At 33.4% G+C, this 16,863-nt stretch overlaps 1 protein-coding gene across 7 annotated transcripts in view; it reads left to right on the top strand.

Moving 5' to 3' along the window:
- AFTPH (aftiphilin) overlaps nt 1-16,863 on the top strand; it is a 67,673-nt gene that overhangs the window by 41,473 nt on the left and 9,337 nt on the right. For 5 of the 7 annotated variants that reach the window (XM_077915641.1, XM_077915637.1, XM_077915638.1 and 2 more), the window contains 6 exons: nt 743-894; nt 2,675-2,801; nt 3,429-3,485; nt 6,342-6,464; nt 12,438-12,498; nt 14,044-14,127. In XM_077915641.1, the coding sequence (XP_077771767.1) occupies nt 743-894; nt 2,675-2,801; nt 3,429-3,485; nt 6,342-6,464; nt 12,438-12,498; nt 14,044-14,127 (604 nt within the window). The remainder of the gene's footprint in view (nt 1-742; nt 895-2,674; nt 2,802-3,428; nt 3,486-6,341; nt 6,465-12,437; nt 12,499-14,043; nt 14,128-16,863) is intronic. The other 2 variants (XM_077915643.1, XR_013389789.1) reach the window with 2 other exon arrangements.

The raw sequence follows: 16,863 nt of genomic DNA on the forward strand, positions 1-16,863 counted from the left end.
AAAAAAATGGAATTTTTAAAAGATAACACAGATCATCAAAATGATAAGTGAGCTATTGAATTTCTTAGTAAAAATTGAGACATTCTTTCATACTTTGGTTCTTTTAGCAGCAGAGATATTTCGAAAAGGCTTTTAAAGTTCAAATGTTTATATTCAAGAAAAAGGTTTTGTCAACTATGACTGCATAATATTTTTCATAAACATCCAGTTTAAGTATTCTTAAATCTGGAGTACATGGGTGATCATAGGGAGCATCTCAGTGATGTAAATAATATGAATGCTGCCTGTTTGTTTTTCTGAATGTTTCTATTTGTTTTTTGGGGGGAGAGGGGTTGTTTTTTGTTTTTTGTTTTTTGTTTTTTTTTGGTTTGGGTAGATTATTCACACTTTGAGAATGATTTCTCACTGTACAATTGAATAATAATTTTTTCTTTGTGAATTCTGTAATAGATTAAATAAGGTAGTGTTTGTGAAGTACCAGATATGTTGCTTGGCATATAACTACATTTGTCACCACTGTATCACCATGATTACTTAATGTGATCACTTAGAACAATTGTTTTATGAGTAGTTATGCCCCTGTGTTTTCCTGTACCCTGACTGGTAGTTAACCTCCCTTTCTCTTATAGTGGTAAACAGGGTGCAGAGTTAGAGACGCGTGCGCGCGTGTGTGTATTGATGATAAAACTGACATTAAAATTAGAGAAATGAAAATAAACTTTTGGGGGGTGTTTTGATGCAGACAGCTTTATTAAACCGCCTGGAGCGAATTTTCGAAGCATGTTTTCCTTCAATACTTATCCCTGATACTGAAGAGGAAGTTACTTCCCTGAAGCACTTGCTGGAAACAAGCACCTTCCCATTAAAAACAAGAGAGGCCTTAGCTGAAAGTGGGTAAGTAGTAGACAGTTTTTAGATAGCATGCATATTTGTTAGTTTCAAATATTCCAACTTACAAAGTTCTCTTAAAGCATCAAGGTTCTAAAATTTTCTTGTAACATTGTGTTGAAGTTTAAAAAATCATATTGTCCTACAAAAAACTCCCTGCTCCATTTTTGAACACTTTAAAAAATATTTCTAAATGGATATTGTCATCACTTTATATATTATCTTTTGACTTCTAGTATGATAGATGAGAATTTAGACTTTACATCTGCTATCCTCCATCATCTCTATATACTTATATTTTTTGTTGAGTTGATATTTGGTATTTGCATTATTGTATCATGTAAATAGTGCTCACTGTCCATTATTAGAGCTTCTTTCCAGATGTATAATTGCCTCTCTTTTTCATTTACTAAGTCTTTTCCTACCCTTCAACAGCCTATTAGTACAGTTTTACTTAGGATCAAACCATTCCATTTTTTTTCCTGAGTCCTCTATGAGAGGACTCAGTCCTCCTGAGTCCTATTCTAATCTGGAATGGATTCAATCTAGGCTTCTTGTCTACATGTTGTCTTGGTAGTTCCCTTCATGTAGAGCCCATTTTGGTGAAGCACATCCTCTAATGCCTCCTGAGAAATAAATGGGTACATGGGTGGTAAAATTTTATTTTATTCTATTCTCCCATTAAATTTATAATTTAGGATTGTTTGTTGTTGGTATTCTGAAAATTCACAATGAAGTGTCTTGATAGAAATCTTTTCGTTCATTGGACTAAGTACTAGGTGTACGATGTTTCAGTATCGGGCAGTTCTCTTGTATTGACAATTACCTGCCCTCCATTGTCTTTCTGGATCTCCCATTAATTATTAGATGTTAGATGGTCTAGGTTGTTTTTCTCATTTCAAAGTTACTCTTATTCCTGTACTCTCTTGCATTTCATTACTATCCATGTCTGGACACATTCTCTCCCTCTTTACAAGTCTCTCCATCCCTCTTTGTGACTTCAGTGCTTACAGTGCAGGGTTTTAAGTACCTCTTAATTTCTTTAAAGATAGAGATTATGATTTGCTTCTTGGTTTTTGGGGGATGATTTCTGAGAAGAAAAGGGGACAAAGGTTTATGCTTTACCATCTTAAAACCTTTTAGATGTGTTATTTTAAAATATGCTAGTTGTCCAAATAGACCCAGGAATCTCCCCAAGAGACTCATTTTGGGGATATAGCAACTCTACAACAAAACAAACCATAAAATACAGGAAAATATTTTTTGCCTTACTAACAATAAGACCTAAACAGTAAAAACAACTTACTTAAACTGTAGAATTGTGGTCAATTAAATAATGATGCATTCTGTCTAATTGAACGTTACACAGCCATTGAAAAGGTATACATGTAGATGAAGAAATGCTTAAAATCTGAAAAAAAATTTTCTATATGCTATAATTGCAGCTGCGTTATTGGGCCAAGACTTAAAGAGAAAGCACAAATATTAAATGACTGTAGTAATATGGTAGAAGGATGAGTGATTTCTTTTCTCCTTTTAAATATTTTTGTTTTACAATTTAAAAAAAAAACACTAAATTTTGGTTGGTTATTGGCAAATTGTTTCAAATGAGTTTAACTTAGCTATTTTAATAACTAAGTGGTAGTTGATTTTATTCAGATTTGTAATAATTGTATACTCATGTTAAACGCAAGATTTATTGGAATATATAACATTTCACCATCACATTAAAACTAGAATTTGTGGTGAAAGCTATTGCATAACCTGTTGTTGGTGGCTTCATCAGGGAACTGCTGGATGTGTGGACCGAGCTACAGGACATCCATGATGCACATGGCTTGAGATATCAGTGGGGCGGCTCCCATAGCAACAAGAAGCTTTTGTGCTCCTTGGGAATAGACACCCGAAACATTGTGAGTTTTGTTAGTACCTTGGAAAATCCTTTAGTGGATCTATAAGTGTTTTTAAATTCTGTTACACTTCTGATCAAGCTATGATAAGCTAGTTCCTCAGAAAAATAATTATTAGTTGTCTTAAAAACTAATTTATTTTGAATATGACTTTTTTTCTTAATGTTTATTAGGTTTTTTTTTTCTTTTTAAGATTTTATTTATTTCATGAGAGAGAGAAAGGCAGAGACACAGGCAGAGGGAGAAGCAGGCTCCCAGAAGGGAGCCTGATGTGGGATTTGATCCCAGGACTCCAAGATCATGCCCTGAGGTGAAGGCAGACGCTCAACCACTGAGCCACCCAGGTGTCCCTGAATATGCCAACTTTTAAACGTAAATCTGTCTAAATTTTTCTCTGGTCATATCTTATTTTAAGAAAAAGTGGTTTTAGTGTTTTTTGTTAACTATAAAAAGAAAGGATTGGACTAAGATATCAAAAACAGAAGCCCATATGAGCAGTTTAATAATTTGTTCTATTTATGTTTCACAGTGTATATAATAAAGCATTGCAAGCATATTTTGTTAACTGTTTCATTGTATAACATGTCATTTTCTAAATAAATGTTCTTTTTCTGTAACACATGTATGTAGCTCTTCACGGGTAATAAGAAGCAGCCTGTTATAGTGCCCATGTATGCAGCAGGATTGGTAAGTACAAAAATGTCTGTGTGCAAATTTATTATCGCTGCATTCTGTAAAATTTATCTTATGTGGCATGACACGGAAAGTGTTTTTTAGGGGGCATTTAGTGTGGAAACATTAAATGAATAACTATTAATTTCCTTTAAGATCTCATAAATCCTTTCAAGTCTTGACTTAAGGACATTTTTCTATATTGTATTAATTAAAAACACTGTTTTGTTTTGAATTGAAGATTTAGTAACATAGTGCTCCTAATTCTCTCTAAAATGTACCTTTGGAGGTCTTGTTCTTTCTGCCTTTTTTTTCTCTTTTCTAAATTTGCTTTTAAAAAGTGGAAGCTAAAGTATCTGAAGACTGAGATATCATGTATTTTAATCCACTTCTGATCAATTTTAAATGATATAGTAGTGAAGCTGTGGATGTATATAAAAGCTTGGGAATACCAAATGCTAGTAATTGGAAATGAGCCACAATCCATAATTGGTCCTCAGTTTTTCCATTAATTTTTTAAAATATGTTCAATTTTGTTTTTTCAGATATGCCAGGTAGCCCAGGATAACTGAGGAATTTTCTTTCTGTACCTTATCAAGACTCAGTCACACTTTAAAGTTTGATGTGTTTGTGTTTTTTGGTGTGTCTTTAAGTTATTGGTGGACAAAAATGTTCTATTAAACTAGAAATATTTTTAAATTCTTACACCAATAACTACAAAATAAGGTAAAATACAATATTTAAGAAAAAAATAACTTGATATGGAATTTAAATTATACAACCCTTTATGTGCACGGGAAAGTGAATTTGCGGTGAAACTTGACCTTTAATCTTACAGACATTTTCATGAATAAACTTTAATTACTGGTAATGAATTGAAATGTTTTACTTTGTTTCATTTTTGTAGTTTTGTTTGTTTTATGGAATTAGGCAAAAAGTTTTCTGTGCTTCAGCTTTTAATCCATTTCTTCTCCTTTATAAGTGTAAATAGAATTTATCTTGTATTTTCAAAACACCTTGATTATCCTTATACTTTTTTCTGTTGTGATAAAAATAATGGAGAACATTCTTTAACTTTTGGTTATTTGTATTTCTTTTTTCCTCGAGGAGTAGCATTTTAAAGATTGTTGGTGTTAACTGTCACATTCTGAGTAGAAAGTGTGAATTTAATTTGTAGGAGTTTTCATTCGGCACATGGGGAGCAGTAACCTACTTAATCCTTATGTGTAAGCCCAGCATATTAGCCAGTTCTTTAAATTTTGTGAGAAGTTAGAGACCAATGTTTTTGCTTTATTTTCCTACCTTAATTACTATCTTTCTTGGTAATAATTTTACCCTTTTTATAAGCTTTTAATACCAAAGTTGATTTAGTGAATATATATCTCTCCTTTACCATCTTTATGATGCTTTTACATTTAGAAATTTATTCTTTTTCATATCTGGTTTCCAATTTTAATTATACCTGAATTCTTCCCATGGTGCTTCAACCAATGAAATGTTTAGTATCTTTTGGTCTCATTTGGAGGAATAGGAGCTGAAATGATCATTTAAGTCACTGGTTCTCAGACCTTAATATGCATCAGAAATGTTTGGAAGACATGTTAAAACACAGAATGCTGGGCACCACCTCCAGAGATTCTAACTCAGTAAGGGTGAGGCTGCACATCTGACAAGTTACCAGGTGGTGCAAAAACTACTTGGGAACCACTTTGAGAACCACTGATTTGTGGGATGTTTCACTTTGGAAAAGTTGGCTAGCTGGGAGTTGTTTGCTGCGTGCACTGTCGCTTTAGATAAGGGTGCACTAGAAAGCCTGTATAATGTATAAGCTATTGAGTTAGACCATGAATTTATTTTCAGTCAAGTTGCTGGCATAAAGCCTTTCACAAATAGCATTGTTAAGAATTGAATCTATAAATTGCTTTAGTTAGCATATGCCCTCTTTTATAAGAAGGGGAATTGTCCTGAAAACTTGTTTTTAGAAATGTATAGTTACCTTACTGTCTTAGCTGCTTTGATATTTTTCCTCCAGTAAAGGAAGATTTTGTGTGGTCTGGTTGATAAATACATAAGAGTTTATCAAGTATTATTTTAAAATGTGTTAAAGCTTGGTTTTTTTTTTTCAGGCCATTAACTGGTGATTACCCATTATTATTAGTGTTTGGTAGAGTATTGATACACATTGCTGATTTATTTTTCTTCTTTATTTCTACCTCCACCCTGAATTCATTCCTTTCTTACTCAAAAAGTGCGTTACATTTATAACACATCTAGTGGAACATGTAAGATGTTTTCCCCTCTGAAATAGCTGTGTCTCTGCTTTGTTAGCCCAAAGATCTAAGTATTAAGGTTCCCACCCTTTAGTGGAGATAGGATCAAATACTAAATTTACATTGAAGCAGGTAGACATCATCATCATGGATGGCAAGTTTTAGAATGCTCACTTCTCCAATCACCACCGTGGTGTAATGGGTACAAAGGGTGCCCTTTCCTGCAGTTTCAGTGTCTGAAATATCATAATATTGTTGGATTCTTAGGGCCTATTCTGTGTACTTGCCTCTTTCCTGCCCCTGCCATCCCAAATTGCTTATGCCTTTGTGTAGCAGTGATAACTAGGCACTTTAAAACCAATTGAATCTAAAATACAAGGTCTTGCTTCAAAAAGTTTGGATTCCAAAGGTACTATTGTAAAACATTTTCCATTATAGTGCTAGAAGATTGTCTCCAAACAAAATATAAGAATAGTTCATTTTTGTCTTTAGTGCTTTCCAAATGACTTGGTTTTTTTACTTTCTGCTAGATTGACATTCTCATAAAGTTGGAGTTGATTTCTCCCCCCTCTTCCACTAATAGCTAATATGCCTTTTTCAGGGTATGTTAGAACCCACCAAGGAACCATTGAAACCACTATCTGCTGCAGAAAAAATTGCTTCCATTGGTCAGACAAACACCATGTCACCAGAAATGAACACATGTACATCTGACCAATTCCAGGTAAAAATATCTGTATGTGTATTGATACACTTATGCATGTATACACACATGTGTCCAGACACAGTGTTTCCCATAATATGTAACTTTTAGTTTAAAATATTTTAAAAATTGGTTTAATGATGGACATGATTTTGATTACTTATTAATATCCCTTGGAATACAATAAACAAACGATCTTTAATTTTCAAAAAAAGGCACAATTTGAGAACTGGCTGGTTATGGGTAAGTCCTTTAAACCTATCTAGGCCCCAATTTCTTTACCTATAAAATGAAGACTTTGAAGCAGGCCTGTCTAAAAATCCCTTACAGCTTGAACATTGTATGATCATAATTATTGACACACCAATCTGGTAAGTACTGATTTTCAGAATAATTGGGAAACACTGCATTTACACAAACCCTTCAAATTTGCTAATGTGTGTTTTTCCTGAAGCCTACCCATTTTATAAAGTAATAAGATTAGGTGTGTTTATTACATCAAAAACTGTTGTTTTGAGAGTTTGAATAAAAGTGTTACTTAAGTTGAAAATGATGTGGCCTTTACCAAACATTATTTGGATTAAGAAAAAAGAAAACTGTCTTACCTTTCTTATCCTTCACCTCCTTGGCACTGTTAAGCACAATTTTTTTTCAGTCTAATATGTTTATTATCAAAGCTGCTCCCCTCGCTTTTTTATCTGGAAAAAAATTTGCTTACTCTTCCCACATCAAATTAGAAACTGACTCAGTGCTGGTTAAGCATTCTTTTTCAAAGATTGATATTTTTAAGTGAACATTACCATTTGTAAAACATCTGCTTTGTCATTTCTTACCTTCAGTATCATCTCAGTATCATCTTTAGTTATATCTAACACACAAATATGGACAGCCTTTCCCAAAATGTGTGTTCCATTGAATGCTAATCCCCAGAGATGTTCCATTAAAGAAGGGTTCCGAGGGAAGTAAGTTTGGAAATTTTTTCATCATACCCTGTAACCACCCTCGGAGATTCTCAACACACATTAAGCACTCTGGAGAATCCTGCAGTTAATAACCCTATTTAATTTTATTTCTTAAATTTAGTTGGCCACAGGATCCTTCTCTGCAGAGACCAGGGGAAAAGGGCCATAACACCTGTAGAACTAGTATTTTGAAGAATATACTTTAGAAAATAATGATATAAAGCAAAGTCCTACCCTTTCACGTGTGTTTCAAGGAACATCTAACATTACTGCTGTGTACCACTGTGGTTCATACTTGAGCATAACTTAAACATCCCTTTGAAGCCAATTCATTACTAGCACTGAAATAGTGGGCAAGGAAGCCTGAAGCATAAAATGCCTGGCCTTGTTGATGGTTGGGCAACAGGCAGGGTGATTTGGCAAATTTGTCTCCATAGGTAGAATCTGTCCTTAGTTATTCTCCGTTAATTGCCCTTGTATTATTGTTCTCTGGCTCTCCGCTTCCCTCCCAGGCCTGCCCTACATAAGCAGATTCCAAAATTACTTCTCCCACAGCACATTCCCACTTCTGCCTTATGCAGCATTTTTATTCCAACAGTGCTAGATGTTAGGAAAGTAATTTGAACTACCTGGTTCAAACTACCTGGTATGTTTACTGAAAATGAAGCCATTCTTTATTTGAGGCCACTTGTTGCTAGTCTTGCTTGCTGCCACCACCTCCTCCTCCTCTCCTCCGTCCAAGCACTTCTCTGTGTTACAGCCCCATAAGCTATTGCTTATTTTGTCAGTTAGCTGTCACCTGTCATTTTTGCCCCTAGTTGGTTTGACTTCTTATATTTCATTCTAGTCACACTTCATATCTATCATCTTCCTTACAGAATTTAATTGTAAATGACTAAAAGTCTAGATGATCTAATAAAAAAAAAGTGTGTCAATTTAATGGAACTTTTAATGGAAATTAATGTGTATTAATTAAATGGAGGTTAGTCATAGCTCCATGATACGTGTTTAGCTGCTGCTGTCTCTTTACACATATACACCCCTCTATATTTATGGTCAAAAGACTACTGTCCCCGTATTGATAGACAAGTATAGATATTTTCAGCAGCATTGAAGCATATCTAACTTTTTTGCTAGAAGATGGAACTTGGTCTCTTGCTAATTATATTTTAAAAACTTGATAATCACATCTGTTTAGTACACACACCTCTCTTTTTAAAAAATACACAAAGTATGAATTAACAAGTTTCATTCTGTACTTTTTTTGTGGTAGTTTGTGATCCTCATTAGCTTTCCCTTTTAGACGTTTTTGGGAACCAAAATAATATTTCCCAGTGGGAGTTGTTGTTCAGACTTCTTTCTGAATCAGCTTGAGCCTCTCTAGGTCTTCATTCTAACATACACACAATTACACTGGATATTTCATTATACATGTCGGGATTTTGTGCTGAGGTACCTCATCTTCTTCACCAGACTGTATGATCTTTGCTTGGCTCTATACCCCTGAATCAAGTTAAAATATTTTAAAAACATCTAAAATGCATTGTAAGATTCTCTTTCTATAAAGCGATGTTTCTTACCACTATTCTTTGGCAGGCTTGTATATATTATTGTTACTTTCTATTTTAGCCATGCAGTAATACACTACATCTTCCCATTAGTCATAATACCCCAAGGAAACAGCCATAGCCTTCAGTGCTGACAGTTCAGCAAAATATGTCAGGAAGGATCTGTTTAATACCTAATTATTTAGTTATTTATTTATTTTTGGTCAATCATACACCAAATCTTGCTTTTATGTTTTTATAGCGCCATCACTAACAGTGACTTTCAAACTTCACATTATTGTTTAATTCTCATTATGATATCTGCTTTCTCTTCTGTCTGTCCTGTTTCAATTTTGGTATCCATTGAATTTTTACTGTTTTTTTTGTTTTTTTTTTGTTTTTTTTTGTTTTTTTCCCAATTAGTTTGTACTCATTACTCTTGTAACCATTGCATCTCTTGTTTAAGAGCTGGATGACTTACTAACAACTGTTCCTGGTGTTTTTTCCAGGATACTTTTACCTGAAAAGATAGCTTTATGGGCAAAAAGCAGTAGTGATACTTTTGTTGTTTTGTTTTTAAATCTTCATTCACTGAATTTCATGGTCACATCATTCACGGTGCTGCTACTGATTCCCCTCTTAGTAAGATCAGTATGTCAACCACATCTTATCCACTGCTGAGTAGAGTCAGCTCTGTGACCAGCAGTTATTTATCTAGCTAGTCACTACTTAGCAAATATCCTCTTAGGCCATTTGATGTGGCTGTTCCATTTGTGAATCAGAATTTTAAAGTTAGAAGAAAGGAAAAATGATTATATGGCATTGTTCTCTCTTTTTACATTAAGAGAACATATTTGGAAAGGCTAAATGATGTATGCCTCTGATCTGTAGCCTCCATTGGTTTGGGGGAGTGAGGTGGGTTCTGCTCTTTTCTTTTTTTAACAGGCATTCTTTGTCTTTCACACAAGTCATTCACAAATGACATGATCATCTACATAGAAAATCCCAGTGAATTTACCAGAAAACCATGGTAATGCCAATAGGTGAATTTGACAAGATTTTGGGATATCAGATCACTATATAAAAATAAGCTGTATTTTTATATATCCTAAAAACAAGTGATTGGAAATTGAAGTAAAAAGCATGTTACTTGCCAAAGCAACAAAACCATGAAATATTTAGGGATAAATGTAAATGTACTTAATTTTTCTTCTTTCATTTTTTATTTCAAGTTTTTATTTAGATGCCAGTTAGTTAACGGATAGTGTTTTTGCTCTTTTTATTATGACCTTTTCTTCCTTAGTGCTTTTAGTTGCTGCAGTAATCACTTTTACCACATTGCTTGAGGTTGTTTTAGTGCTTCATTCAGTGCTTTCTCTTTAAGTAGCCCTCCTCACCAGTGCCATTAGTTAGCTTATAATTGCTAATGTCTCCTGTTTTACTTCTGTCTTATTTCCACTAAATATTGACTAGTGTTTTAGTACCTCATTATTATAATATTGGCTATGTTTTCAAAATGCCACATACCTGTATGAGAATCTAAAATTCCAGCAAATCATTGAAATATTTCTAAGCAACCAGCTAACTGACATCGTTTAGATAAAACATGTTAATGAAAGAGCTTTGCTTTCTTCAACCAGAAATTTTGTTAGTGCATTAACCTGGTTGTTGTCCATCCTGGGTGTTGTCTAACCAGTAAAGGTTTCTTTCACTGGTCTCTGAGTAGAATAATAGAAGTTGAATCTGTTGGGATACTTAGAGCTTTTCATTTGTTTGTTTTTGAGATCAGCTAACAAAGATCTTTTCTAAATGTTTATTAATCATGCAGATAAGTTATAAATCAGATTTTCGCCAGCATTATTTTTTATTTTATTTGGAATAATTATAGGTTCACAGGAAGTTGCAGAGATAGTACAGAGGAGATGCTTTGTACCTTTCACCAGTTTCTCCCCCTAATTACATCTTTCTTAATTATAGCCCAATATCAAAACCAGAGATATGACTTGATTACAATGTGTGTGTATAGCTCTATGTCATTTTGTCATGTGGATAGATTCGTAAAACCACCACCACAATCAAGATACATGAACTCTTCCATCACCATAAAGAACTCTCTTAATAGACCTCCCCACCCCCCAGCTATCCCCAACCCTCTGGCAACCACTAATGTGAGGATTTTGCTTTGTTTATACCTCCCTCCTCAACCTCCAGTCCTGACCTGATATAGGGAAGACTAAATGCATATAGTAACATGCCTGTCATTTGTATCCCAATTATCAAGACAATTGTATTATAATATCATGGGATTAAACTTTCAAAAATAACCAATTCATGCTCCTTTCCTATAGGGAACAAGCAATTATCTATACACCAATATAATATAATGTTTTAATAGTACCTACCTTACAATAAAGCATAGTGGTAAGCAATAACCAAAAAAAAGCAACGTGTTGGTATTAAGAGTCTATCAGAACCCAGGTTGTTCCAGTAAATGTTGTCAACACCATCCCCAAAATAAAAAAAGAAAATCAGGATTTTCTTGTTAAGATTTTTTTCTTAAGATTTTTTTCTTGTTAAGATTGTTCTTAAGGCAGTGATCATTTTTAAATGTTTTGTATTACCTTCCATCTTACATGTATCATTTACTCAATTTATCTTTATGTGTTTGGCAGTCAACAAAATTTAAAAACCCAAAATAGTCAAATGGAACTCTGATTATGCTTTTAAGTATGTTAAAAATTAAATTCTGATGCTGACTATAAGTAATTTCTAAACTGGAGAAGTTGATTTTAAAAATTCTTTTAATTTTAAATGTAGTTTCTGTCCCGTAATTTTCTTTATAATTTGGGGAATTGTAAAGAACCGGAGACCTTAGACTTTAAACCTTCTTATTTTATATGCAAAGAGACTAACTAAATTAAGCCAGATATGGTCATATAACTAGTTATTTAGTAGTTACTTAGTCTTGAAAAATGCCGATCTCCTTATTTTCATATAGTACCTTCTGTATTGCATTAGACCGTCCTCTGAGAAATTTTAAGTGGCTAGTCATTTAATATAAAGTAGATCACTCGTTAGTGAAAAAAGTTAGTGATTTTTTAAAATATCTGTATTATAATCTAGCCAATAGTTTAGATCATAACTTGAGAATAGATTGAAATCTTGACATAGAATCAGTCCATAAAAATCTGTTTGAAAATGTAAAGTGAATTCCTTTTCTCAGAGAGTTTTTTTAAATTACCAATAAGCTGTACTTTGTCAATTTTTCAGTTTCAGTTCGTGTTCATATTTTTAAGTAACCTTCTGAAATTGTAAATTATCCCAATTTTGTCTTTAGGTACTTTATTGCCTAATGATCTTGCTATAATAGTTTTTGTTTTTTGGGGTTTTTTTGTTTTTTGGTTTTTGTTTTTGGTTTTTTAAGGATTCTTTATGTTGCTATAGCCTGTACTGATTAATTTTGATTTTTTGGTTTTCAACTCTAGGAGTCTCTACCACCCGTCCAGTTTGACTGGAGTAGCAGTGGCCTTACTAACCCTTTAGATGGTACGTCTCTCCGTAGAGCCTCTAGCACCAGAGCTAGAGTTAAGAAAGCTACAAAGTTCAGACAAACTTCTCTCTGCTGATTTCCTTTTTTGTTTGAACATAACTTCTTATCTTTGGAAATTCAGGCTTTCTTTCTGAATAGTAATTGCTCAAAAAAAAAAAAAAAAACAGCTGTTACTATTATTAAACAGTATTAAGTACATAAGTAGGTGGCAGTAGCTAGGTAAAATTTTAATTTCTTTATCTTAAGTCAAAAACAAGCTTCTTTATTTTTTACAAGTATCTAAGTAGTTGAAATGATATTTTAGGTAGAACCAGTTTACTTGAAATTTGTTCCTGTAGTTTTAATTTATGGAATTTTCTTGGATGCAAAGTCTTGTGGCTAGAGGCTGCTTAAAAAAAGCACAAAGCACAATTATATAACCAAAAACAGTGTGCAAATAGATCATATTTATTGACTCAAAGTAGTTTTCAGATTTAATAATATTTTATAGAGCACTTATGCAAATGGAAAATGAATGATTTTCATGATCCTTTTCTAAAACTTATCTCAAAATACTAGTAGGTAGTTCTAGAAATAATTGGTTTCTCTCATGGCTTCAAGAGAAAATCCTGGAAAAGGAATAACTTATCCTAGTAATGTGGGTCTTTAAAATAAATGACACAAAATGCTCGTTTTCCAGTGTGCTGACACCACAAATTTTGATTGGACCCTAAGATACAATTATCCTTATTCCTTATACTTTATAAGTTATTTGAGCCATTGTCTAAAACACCCGTCATTCCATCAGCTTTGCCTTAGACTGGGGGTCCTAGATCTGGAAAGCATCCAATTGAATAACAGTGCTGAAGGAAAGCCTGGATGCACCTTTTGCTGTTGTCTGGTGTCTTGAATATTCAGTCAAATCATCATGCTTTTTATTAACAAACAACTTCTTTAAAACTGTATACTATTTCTGATTACTGTTTCAGAGTTAAAGGGGAACAGTACAGCTTGAGGTTGCACATCAGGGTAGGGCAGTAATGATAGTCCTTATTAATGTTATTTTAATTTAAACCAAGTTAATGTATTGGTGCGTGTCCTGAAACTGACAACTTTGTCACTTTTTAAAAATCATTAATTTGAAACCAACATTACTAACATGGAAGATTGATTTGGGCATGTACAGTGATTTACTGTTGGGTTGAGATTAAAGTATTGTTTCCCTTTAACGGGTATACTTTCCCCTTGGTCTTTCTGGTATGGCTTTGAGTTTTGATTGAAAGAACTGAACTCCTAACTAAAACCTTACTAAGTGTTAAATTATTTACTTTGTACATGAGAAAATGTACATTGAATTATTAAATTGTTACTTTAGAAATGTCCTTAGTAATGAAAAACTAATACTGTACACATTGTTTTAATGTTGATTTTAAAATATGTAATGACTACTAATTATAACCTGCATGTTCAAGTGTGTGTCTTACCCCTTTTTACACATAACCCCTCCTCCCTTGGCTTACCTTCTGTGTGGCTGCCTACCAACACGGTCACTGAATTTCAAGCTAGTGGAGGTTCCACTCTTCTGAACCTTGATTTCTTTGGGCCCGTGGATGACAGTAGCTCTAGCAGCAGCACCACAATCCCAGGTCAGCAGAGTGTTAAAACCACAATTCTAGTTTAATTACTAAAAGCATGACCACATCACTTGACTTTCCTATAAACAAGGAAACAAGTAGTTGTATTCTCTATAATATCTTTCTAATACTTTTCTTTTATCTATTGTTATTTTCTAGTATCTGACTATAACAAATGACTTCTGTAAAACATGTTTTAAAGAAAGCTTTCTCAGTGTACTATTCAGAGCTGAAAGTAGTTTCTAGGAATAAAGTAGCCCTAATATCTTTAGCCAGTTAAAGGCAAGGTTTGTTTGTGGGTTTTTTTTCTTTTTCCTGTAAGTGGAAAATGTGATATTTTATATGCTTATTTTTAAAAGCATATTCTATAAAGTCATTTAAAAAAATACGGGTTTAGAAATATAAGGATATTTTAGTATACAAAGATGACTTTACATTGTAGTGCCTGTGATAATAGAACCTCTACAAATTCTAGCAGTTAGTTGTTTATTAATGCTAAATGTATAATTAGGTTCCAAAATGTTAGAGTCTAGCACTGAGTTATATATAGGTCCCACATAGAATTTATGTAGCCCTTAAATAGAAAGTATTCTGTTAGTTTTTCATGGAGAAAAAAAAAAAAACTGTTACAGAAGTCATAGTAGAAAATAATTGCTATGAGAAATTAAAAACTAGAAATTAAAACTTAATGGAGTGCCTGTTAAATTAATGTTCAGCCCTGCGAAGTTCAGTTTATTGACCAAAGGACTAATGTACTTTGTCATTTTTTAACTGAATAAAAGATTAAAATATAATGGCATTTTTATGTTTACATTTTATTCAATATGATTTTAATGAGTCCCTGTCATCCCACCTTGTGATCTGGTAATCATGCCCATTGATCACCGGACAGCTGTTGGGGTGCTATATAGATGCTGATGCCCAGAATGCGTAGCAAGGATCCCTGTCTGTGCCCTCTAGCAGCCAGTTACACAGCCAGCCTGGTTCCTGAGAATTTGCTGGTTTTGTTCTATTCCACTTGATATCCTGTCACCCACTTCAGGAGCCATGGTGGGAAATGGGGAAAACCATAAAAGTCAGATAAGGGTGGGCCTGGAACCCTGAACATCTTTCTCCAGAATATGGTTATTGAAATCTGATCCTGCTATGAGGAAGTTCCAAGGCCATTTGATAGAATGACTGGATTTCTCAAATCTAAGCCCCTGGTTATCATTTTCATTATTTCCAAGATTTTGCAAGCAGATAAAAAACCAATCTGTCTGGTTTTGACTTCAAAATGTTATTTTACTATTTACTCAAATTACTTCTAAAATACATTTGAGCTATGGAATGACCGGGGTGAGCCTAATTAGCTGTTTTTAATACTTAATTGGGGGAAAAAAAGACAACAAAAACTTGTGTATCAGTTTCCTTATTTTACCATATTCCCAAGAATGAATTACCAAACTCCCATTTTTAATTTGCTCTCAGATTTGTTTTGTCATGAACTGTACTATAGTTTACATGGGGTCACTATTTTTGGACACCTAAAACCTGGTTTAAATTTAATTTTTGGTTACATTTCAAACTCCGTTTAGAACACAAATAAGAAGTATACAGAAATTACGTGATAACCAGGCTCAAAATACACACAGAAGAGCAAGTGGTTTCAGAGGCTTAGAGCTGTAATGGAAGTGAAATTAGCATGCTCAAATGCAGTCCTCATTATTTTGGAACCTTTTAAATATTTTTGTTCCATATTTTCATTAGTATGCTCTAGCCGCTATATAAACTTGATTACTATAAATTTGCTTTGGCTTCTTTTTATTGCTATTGGGTTTTGTTAAAACTTACCATCAAGCTACAGGTATCAACACTTTTCTCAGTGTTCCAGTTCACCACTTGCTTGCACTTTTTCTGACTTGTTTCTGGGAAAGTCATTTTGTCTTAGCTTGCGGTTATTTAATTATTTTGTGTGTGAGACTTAGGAGGTTGGCATAGAACTTGGTTGGCTAGCTTTAGTTATGTAACTAAACTATGCCTCATTAAGGTTCTGAAAAAAAAAAAACAAGCAAACTCTTCCATTAAAAAAATTACTCTCCAATAATTAGTGTAGAGTAAGTTATCTTATTTTTGAAAAATATAAAATAGTCACGGTATCATGTACCTTCCTTTATTTTTTTTTTAATTTTATTTTTTATTTCTTTGGTGATGGTGGTTGTTTTGTTTTGGGCTAGGGAGTTTGGGTTTTTTGTTGTCTTTTTTTTTTTATCTCCCACTTTATTCTTTGACAGCCAAGTGGCCAGTATTTTTCAAACTCAACCAAATTTTTACTACCACTTTTCTGTTGCCAGTCAGAATACAGTTGTTTATTCTGCATTATATATTAGACATCAGCTTAAATTTTGTGGTTACTTAAAATCTAACCTTTCATAAAGTAGAGGAAGGAGGTACTTTTGGTTCATTTCGTTCCTTATAGGCATCTACAATTTTTTAGATTTTAATTGAAACCTATATACTTACAGAGATACAAATAAAGGACCTCATTAAGTATATTTTGAAATTGTACCTTAATGAAATATTAAGAACTTGGGAGAGTCAACAAACATTTTCTATAGCCTTCCTCCCTTGTTGGACATAATAACTGTGGAAGCTGCTTTTGCTTGTTTGATTTCTGTAAACATCTGAGATCTGTGTTTACATCTGCTAGGTATCTGCAAAGTTGGTTAATAGAAGGCAGTTCCTGACTTTCTTAGCCTTAAAATATCT

The sequence above is a fragment of the Canis aureus genome, chromosome 11 (assembly GCF_053574225.1).
Source record: "Canis aureus isolate CA01 chromosome 11, VMU_Caureus_v.1.0, whole genome shotgun sequence".
Lineage (NCBI taxonomy): Eukaryota > Metazoa > Chordata > Mammalia > Carnivora > Canidae > Canis > Canis aureus.